This window comes from Mycteria americana, chromosome 2 (genome assembly GCF_035582795.1).
Source record: "Mycteria americana isolate JAX WOST 10 ecotype Jacksonville Zoo and Gardens chromosome 2, USCA_MyAme_1.0, whole genome shotgun sequence".
Taxonomy (NCBI): domain Eukaryota; kingdom Metazoa; phylum Chordata; class Aves; order Ciconiiformes; family Ciconiidae; genus Mycteria; species Mycteria americana.
The window spans coordinates 173,793,110-173,802,197 of NC_134366.1; the positions used below are offsets into that span (position 1 = coordinate 173,793,110).

The following is a 9,088-nucleotide window of genomic DNA, read 5'->3' on the forward strand; positions in this document are numbered from 1 at the left end:
TGTGAACATTTTGCTCAAGGGTAGGAGGAAAGGCAGGGGCGTAGCGGCGGAGAGGAGCTGGTGGTAGCTCTGAGAGTTTCGGTCAGATAGGAGAGGTACCTAATGCAAATATCACCACCACAAACCAACCCCTCCCTTGGTCCAGCGAGCAGCCTCGCTCAGGTACCTTCACAGGGTAACCTTCTGGGCATGTCTGATTGCTGCCTCCCATGGTATATAAACTGCCCCACGAGGAAACAACCCATAATCAGCACAAGAGAGGCTATCCCAAAATGAAGGCTTTCTTTGTCCTCCTCCTGGGAGCAGTCCTGTGCTTGGACTCAGGTAAGCCACCATGGACAGTCTACCCCACATCCCCTCCAGCAGATCTTCAGCTAGGAGAAAAGACTTGTGATGGGGTTTGGCAGTGAGGGAAGAAATGCTGACACAGTTGGGATACGAAGACATTTGCTTTTTGATGGGATGTCCTGGGTGTTGCGTGGAAAAAATGCATAGTCCCACTCTGCTGATGGTGTGATCCTAGTGCTGGGTAGAGCAGCTTCCAGGAAAGATAAATCCTATACAAAACTGAATTTAATTGAAATCAAAATTATCTAAGCCAGACCATGTAGTTATGTGTGTGTGTGTGGTTTTTTAAGTGGGGTGGGAGGGTTATTTTTCTTCTTCCCAGGCTATCAAAACTGCATCATTTCTGCAAAGATAAGTTTTGTTCCAACTTGTTTTCTGATTCTTCATTTCAAAAGTGGCCTCTGATGCTGCACAGATTGTCAGAATTTTAATAGGACAGAAAAAGGGAGAATGCCATGGTGTGTTATTTTATAAACTGGATAGGTGGGATTTGGACACTGTCAGGTTTTTCTGACATGTCTGGGAAAAAATACCTTTAAACCAGCTTTTCCCTATCACCAGAGAACAGAAGCAGCAGATCTGAGCAGAAATGTTTCTCAATCAGCAGAGGATGCTTAAGGAACAGGCTGAGAAGGGTCTTGTACAGTCCTGGCCAGACTTCTCCTCTGCCAGCCTCCATCAGAGTGCTCTGAAATTTGACTTTCATTGCATTAAAAGTCAGATAAATATGATAGCAGAGTGCAGCACTACAGACAAACTGGGGTTTGGCTCCTTGCCTCTATGAATGCATCAGCCATTTATACCAGAACGGCCTGGACAGAGGGAGACCAAGTGCCTCAAACCACTTCTTGTTCCTGCTCTGAATAACCCTAATTTCTAAATAAGGCTTTTCTGTGCCCTAAAAGAGTATTGTAGGCATTAGGGTATTGACTTGAGGGATTCATGATACAAGCCTGGGGTTAAAGTACATATACGTACATAAAGTACATAAAGTATATATATGTTAACTCTTATACTTGCAGTGATGCCCTGGGGGCACAAGTAGGTAATAGGAACAGGTAATTGCACCATGCTCTCACTCCTCTGGGAACTATTTTTCAGCAGGGCTAGACACTTGTAAGCTGCAATGCTTATTCTGCCTTTGCTTGATGCGCATAGCAGCACAGCAAATGTTAACAACATGGACTTGCATCCCCCAGAGCGGCATGTCCATGGGGGGGGGAAACACGTGGCAACCTGGCTTTCAGAGGGAGGCGAAAGACGTGTTTGCACTTTGCTTTCTAAGAGAGGGTGATGGAGAGTACGTGTCACAGGTTGGTCAAACTGAGACAACGGGCTGGAAGAGACCTTGCAAATTGCCTGCTGCATCCCTCCCTCACCCTCTCTTCCCTCCGGGCTTTCCCTCTTTCATCCAACCCTGGCAATGCCTCAGCTAAGGCTCACAAACCCACCTAGTAAAACACTAACGTCTATAGAGGCAGACAAATAATATCAATATGGCCCTTCATCCCAGCTCAGGAGGCGGGAATATCACAAAAAGCCTGTTCCGGACAGGAGCTGAATTAGGCATCCCAAATGCAGAGGAAGAAGCATTTGGGAAGCACTTCCCGTTGACTGATGAGACCAGTCAATGGGACCAGCTATGCAGCTGGTCTCTTTTTGCTCCCTCACTGCACTAACTAGATCTGAAACAGCTTCAGCACCTGCAAAACTTGACTCCCACCCCAAGCAAGTGTACTGTTCTCCACCAAAAATGGAAAAAACCCCACTGTTTTCCCAATAACAGAGCTACTGTCTTTCTTTGAGGATCCACAGGAATGGTCCTGTTTCCAGTTCAAGCACTAAGCTGGGTCCCCTGGAGAGCTTCAGATGGGTTTGTCTTATAACCCCTCTTGGTTTCTTGCAGGTTCTTCTTTGCAGTGTTACAGCTGCATGTCACAGCTCAGCAACTCCAACTGTCAGACAAAAGTGGACTGCAAGGATAAGGAAACATGCAAGACAAATGTGATCAGTAAGGCAAAGAGGGGGTGGGTAATGTCTTGGTTGTGGTGTTGGAGCCAAGCACGGTCCCCAGACTCAGGTGTCCAAGCCAGCCCCACCTACTCTAGATACACCAGCTGGTGTGGGCCAGCAAATCTCAGTGTGCAGCAGGAAGAGAAAACCCATCTGGGCAGAAAAGGTGATAAAAAAGCTTTCAGATGACCTTCATGTTAAGTAGAAATGACAGAAGAAAAATGTTTACCCCTTGGTGATAACTGGTCCCTTGGTAGTGGTGCTGACCATCGCTAAATCCTCTCCCCACACTGGCCATGAGAGTGTGATTACAAAGTCATATTAGTACGTGCATGCTGTACCCCATAAATTCCTCTGTGTTTGCCAATAGGTCATGCTAAAAATTGAGCAGTATGGCCAGTACAGTGCCAGTGCCTGGAACGAACCTCAGGAGGGTGCAGCTGCTCAACAGGGCACTAGCTGTTAAGCACTCGACATTGCAAATACCTACCAATGCCTCTCACCCATACAAAATTAGGTTTATTTCTCTTTTATAACACCAAAAGTGATTTGCTTACACGGGCAATAGTTCAGTTTATGGCTTTGAAAAATTTGGAACGTGGATTAAAATGTGAGGGGCTGAGTCTGGTGAAACCTAGTCATGAAGTTAGGAGGAGCATTCAATGACAGAGCTGACTTTAGGTGAATTCAATGAAAGGGATAGAATTTCACCTAGGCCCATCTACAGCCAGCTCTGAATGCAGCCATCTGTGTGTCTCTGGGTAATCTCCTTTAACAGATTATGATTTGATTCTCCCATTCTAGATCTGGCAACAAAATGTTTACCCTGTCCAGATCTGTAGTGACAGCTCAGTTGCTCTTAGACCTGGCCATGCATTCACATGCAGGAGAGCCAACACACTGTATGACCCACTGGCCCTATACACTAAATTTGCATATGTCAAAGACTTGGTGAGCAGAATAAATTCTGCAAGATCAGAAGATCTCATGCAGACTGTAATCTGCTGGTAACCACCAGTTACTGAGTATCACCCAGCCACAGAAAAACAGGCTGTGCCTCTCAGAAACAAATCAATAACTCTGTGAAATGGGGATAGCCGTGTTTCCATAACTTCCCTGGGTGTTGAAAGACTCCGTGAAACAAAGTTGTATGGGATACAAGCAAAGATTACCCCACGTTTGCTCCTCATCTGTTAGTAGCTTAGACTCCCCAAAAGAGGTGTTAATGGCTACTTTCATTATTAATTAAATTATTAGAATTTCTGTAGTTGGTGCTGGTTTAGAAAACCCTGAGACCTGTGCTATGGAACACACTGCCTCAAGCAAACACTTGGGGATTGAAACCCTTCCCCCCCTGCTGACAAACTGACACCCCAAAAATACAACCTGCTACAGTAGAACATGCAGCTGTTTGGAAACACTCATGTTTTTTTCCAAGAAGTGAGCTCAGATAAGAATAGCATCTCATTATTCAGTTCCATGAGGCATGGCTTGGCTTGCATTAAGTCCCTGTAGTAATGGTCCTGTTTTCCTTCCAGGCGTCGCAGGGCTCTTCAACATCATCAGCAAGGGCTGTGACTCGTCATGCAAATCACTCTATCAGGAATTCAGCGTGGGCAACAGGAATATCTCCTGCTGCAGCAGCAACCTCTGCAATGTCAACGCAGCGGGCAGCGTGAGGTACGGCTACGGGATGGCAGCAGGCATAGCAGCCAGCGTGCTCTGGCCCTTCCTGAACAACAGACTGTGAGGAGCAAAGAGGACTCCCATGACCACAGAAAGTCTTGGAGTACCCCTCTTATGACAGGAATTGTAACCGGGAGCAAGGTGGCGTGTTGGGCACACAGCATCCTTGGAGGTGATGGCAGATCTTTGCTGTATGATAGCTTCTTCATGACTGTTACTGTATTGCTGTAGTGCTGCCAGATAAGAAAATATGTATGCATGCTATCTGCATAACACCTAAAATACAGTTATTTCTGAATCAAGTGTGAGTTTGTTACCTGTGTATCACTTAGTCATGTATTTCTGTACCCAGAAGCAACTGTAGGTGGGTGTATTGCATGTCTGGCCAACGTTCAGTCTTGGTCTTTGCTGTGTAATGATGATGTGTGCCAAGAGGTGCCATGGCAGAGCAGAATAGAGGTGGCATCTGTACCTCCAAAGCTTGAGGGGTTCTGGCTTATGACAAACTCTGGAGGGCACATACCCCAGGAAAACCCATGAAGAGCAATCACACCTGAAAGGGGAACTTTCTTGTGAGCTAGAGACCCTGGGACCCTGCACTTTGTTAGCTACCATACAAGACAAAAGCAGTGCTCACCTTCCCTGCTACGTGTGCATACAGCCATTTATATGCCTTTCCATATCTGTAGCATCCTTGGGATGGTGTGCAGGACTGCACATTCAGGTACCTGGAGCACCATGGTGGGCAATAACTATTGGAATGAAGTGGAAAGGGTGTCCCCATGGTGTCCTCATCAACCAACCCAATTCTGGGATCGCCAGTCTCCATCCTGGCCATAGTGGCATCCCCTGAAGGTTCCCGTCTGCCACAGGCAGGTTCTCAAGCCTTGTTCTCCAAGTTCCTCTTTGATCCATTCCCCATGCCACAGCCTGGGTTACAGGTCCAGTCACAAGGATGAAAAGGTGTTTATCTTAAAGGTCCTGTGGGCTTGCCTAGCAGAGCAGGGAGAGTGGAGAAAGTAAATATCAGAGCTCACATTCCTTTCCAGGTTCCTTGATCATGGAGGTGAGCACACAACTGTGGGCACACACCCACTTCCACCCCCACGTGAGATACAGTCAGTGAGAGGTGGGGAGGCAGCAAGTGTAGGGAAAAGATGAAGGAAAACAAGAGCAGGGGAGCTAGGGAAGGGCATAGGGATGACTCGTCTCCTCCTGAGGTGCTCTCAGGACAGGGCTAGGAGGGCAGATGAGTAGGGTGAGACCGGTGTTTCCTGAAGATTTGCTGAGGTCATGGGGTACCCACAAAGCCCTTTATTCCCTTCCTTATAATAGGAATTTCCCTTCTTCACCAACTGATCTCTTCCCCTTCCTGGGACTCCCTGCTGAAGCCTGAGTGGCTTTCTCCACTCATCACATGTAGAAGATTTGGTTCACATCTGATGAAGGAGCAGCTTAGTGCAACCTCTGCCACTGATACAGTCATCATGTTTTGCCCACCTTTACTGGTGTAATGAACGTGGCAACCATGCAAGCTTCAAATATGTGGAAACCATTTCAAGCCCTCTCTGTTGCTGATACCAATGAGGCATCTGTGGGCAAGGCAGACTTGATAGTTTTACCATCTGTCCTATATAGTTATAGCCCCTCTAAATAGTTATAGATTCTAAATGATATAGTTTGCCTTCTCCAGATAGTTTATTTTATGGATATAAACCTGAGTGTTCCCACCTTCCATTGGGAGATCCTGTGCAGCATTTAGCAAAGGCAACAGAGAAAGTACCGTACAAAGCTGCCTGAAAGAAACTCTCTCAAATAAGACCTCCAAGCAATACATATGTGAAGAGATCTGAAAAACAAGGTAGAAAACATTCTGGAGAAGGCCACTGTGTCACATGTGCCTCCTCCACAATACACAACAAAAGAAGACAAGGCTGGTATCAGCAGAGTGTAGAGATGGGCCTGGGAAAGCCCCGGGAGTGACAAGACAGGTTGGACCCGTGAAGTCGAGGAGCTGTGAAGTCAGGACAGAAGTGGGTGCAGGACTAAAAGGGGAGGGAGGGAGGGGAGGGGCTTTGGCCAAGGGGGAGGGAGGGAGGGAGGGAGATTGGCCAAGAGCCCCATTTTCCTCTCTCATACCCTAAGAACTACTGGAGCTGCAAAAGATGCGCAGAGCCACAGGCTGAAATAACAAAGAAGCATTTACCTGGTGGAGATGAATAAACTGGAGGACCCATAGCCATGGGACAAGTGCCAGCATCAAATTTTGAATTAAGTCAATGGGATGTCAGAAGATAATGACGCTGCCTGCTATTGTGAAAAAGTACATAAATCCTTGGGACGCAAGACATTAACAAGCTTCTAATTGTAGGAAGCAGGGAAGGGGTTTCCCCAAAGGAAAATCCAGAATGAACCACCTTCCTCATATGAGGTGAGTCTGGCTATTGGCAGAGGGAGGTTATGGGACACGTGGGGTGATTTATTCTGGCTTTTGCAAACCTCCTGAGTCTTAGTCAATGAAAAGGGGGCTCATCCAGCTGTACATCTCCCAGCTAGGCTGTTTTCTGCATGGATGACCAGCTCCATGACCTCTCCAGTCCAGGGCCTCATCTTCTTGCACTGTGAGAAGATCCCTGACACACTACTGCCCTGTGCCCACTTTCTGAAACAATTCCCAGGCAGTCAGGCATGTCCACATCCAGTAGCCTTTCTCAACAAGCAATTTGGCTACAATGGCCCTGTCTGGAGACTGGGAGTTTAGCTGTATGTAAATGGCCAAAGCATGTTAGCCAGCTCCAGAGCCAGACGAGTCCCCAGGGATGCTGGGTGAGACACAGCCTCTTCCAGTGCTGGAGAGGTCACACACATTCAACCCTGAAAATAAGAGAGGTGTCAAAAGCCTTTAGCATGAATGGGGGGTCCAGTTTACCTGTGTTATAGCATATTTGTCCCATGTGGCAACATCGTCTACTTGCCGGAGCACAGCATTTAGGATTTTCTTGCTGGAGCCCAGAGGGCACTTTCCCTTGCTTTGGTGGTTGAGACCTGATGTCTGGACCCTACAGGCTGAGAGGACAATTCCTCCTCCCAGTTTTCTCTCTGTACATATTCTGGAAGGAGTCCACAATCAGTCACTGAGTGATTGTCCTGGTTCCGGCTGGAATAGAGTTAATTTTCTTCCTAGTAGCTGGTGTAGTGCTGTGTTTTGGATTTAGTATGAGAATAATGTTGATAACACACTGATGGTTTAGTTGTTGCTAAGTAATGTTTACATAGTCAAGGACTTTTCAGCTTCTCATGCTCTGCCAGCAAGAAGCTGGGAGGGGGCACAGCCAAGACAGCTGACCCCAACTGGCCAAGAGGGCTATTCCATACCATATGGCGTCATGCTCAGTATAGAAACTGGGGGGAGTTGGTTGGGGAGCTGCAATCGCTGCTCAGGGACTGGCTGGGCATCGGTCAGCGGGTGGTGAGCAATTGCATTGTGCATCACTTGTTTTGTGCATTCTTTTATCATTATTATTATCATTTTCTCTTCCTCTGCTGTCCTATTAAACTGTTTTTATCTCAACCCACGGGTTTTACTTTTTTTCCGTGATTCTCTCCCTCATCCCACCAGGGGGTAGGGGGAGGGTGAGCGAGCGGCTGTGTGGTGCTTAGTTGCCAACTGTGGTTAAACCACAATAGTGATTTCCCCTGGATATATCTGGAGGTAGAACTTCTCTGTGGGTATATCTGGAGTTTTGCATGCGGTGCTGGGGGGGGGGATTAGATAGTTAGGAGAAGGTGCAACTGGGAGAGGTCATGACTGGGATAGACACAGTAAAGAGCAGGGTAGGAAGCCCCTGGGGACATGACAGAGCGCTAACCAGCGAAACTCGCTGCTGCTTGATGGGTGCCTGGCACGGCACTTGCAATAGCATGGCACTGCACTCGCCATTCAGGTCACCGACAGACAGCCTCAAAAACAACCCTCTAAATTCTGGGAAGGGTTAGGAGGTGGCGAACTGGGGCAGATAAATGACTCAGCCATGGGTTAGAACCTGGGCTGGGCCAGGGCAGGACCAAGAAGAGGACTGTTTTCCCAGGTGTTGTGACTGCACGTTGACAGAAAGGCTGGCCTCCCCTAATGTCTTGTAAATCCCTAAGAAACACAAACAAGACGCCGTCCCTCCTGCTCTGATCTGCACCCTCTGTCAGCAGCACGCTCGGTTAGTACAGATGATCTGGCATCACGCAACTATCCAAGCCCTGGCTGAAGGCTGATTTACTCTCCAGCTGCTGAAAAAAAGGGCTAAGAGCTGTTTGTTGGGTGACACACAAGCACAACATTTCTTTGAAAAACAAGGCTATTTTTTTTGCCCAAGCAAGTTGCTTCTTGACATTGCTTGGCTGAGCAGTTTTATCAGTTCTTCTCCTATCTTTTCCACACTTATCAAAAGGCCTAAAATTGAGGACAGGCTCTTTAAACAACTCAATCCATCATGTATGCAAGAGATTTCTATTCCTCCAGGATCAAACTGCAGTTCATTTATTTAAATAATAAATAGCTGGACAATCAAATGGATGGCTTCTTTTTTTCAAGGGCAGAGGCTGCACTTTTCCAAAGGCTACAGTTGCATTATGGACTGAATGTAAACATACAATTCTCCAGTGAGGTTATCTCTTACAGATAGGAAAAGTAAAGCAACTCTGATCTAGAGTAACTGCTTTAGCATGATTTTTATAGTAGGAAATGTTACAGACATACATTCAGAGTAAAAAAGTGTTGCTTATATTATTGTTATGATGCTGTATTTGCTACTGGTAGGATTAGCTAGTATTTATTGTCTCTGTGGATAGGGATTAAGGTATACAGTATTTCCTATGGTCCAGTAGAAGTTACACCGGGTGACTGTAACTGGTCTGAAAAATGTCACCAAGGTCCCCTGAATTCAACCCAATTTGCGGCAGCTGGTTAAAAACATTTGATCACACTGGAGAAAGTCTCTGGGGCAGAGAGGCCACATGAGCTGGCATTTAAGGACCAGCAGTTCCTTGC

The 9,088-nt window shown here is 46.9% G+C and overlaps 1 protein-coding gene across 1 annotated transcript; it reads left to right on the forward strand.

The window, feature by feature from the left end:
• The first annotated feature begins 272 nt into the window (after window positions 1-272).
• PSCA (prostate stem cell antigen) lies at window positions 273-4,111 on the forward strand. The gene is made up of 3 exons (XM_075495770.1): window positions 273-324; window positions 2,255-2,359; window positions 3,900-4,111. The coding sequence occupies exons 1-3, from the start codon at window positions 273-275 to the stop codon at window positions 4,109-4,111; spliced, it is 369 nt and encodes a 122-aa protein (XP_075351885.1).
• Window positions 4,112-9,088: the final 4,977 nt, after the last annotated feature.

Coding starts and splice junctions, on each gene's coding strand:
- PSCA (XM_075495770.1), top strand. CDS start 273: ATGAAGGCTTTCTTTGTCCTCCTCCTGGGAGCAGTCCTGTGCTTGGAC. Junction 325..2,254: donor AGTCCTGTGCTTGGACTCAG/GTAAGCCACCAT, acceptor GGTTTCTTGCAG/GTTCTTCTTTGCAGTGTTAC. Junction 2,360..3,899: donor ATGCAAGACAAATGTGATCA/GTAAGGCAAAGA, acceptor TTTTCCTTCCAG/GCGTCGCAGGGCTCTTCAAC.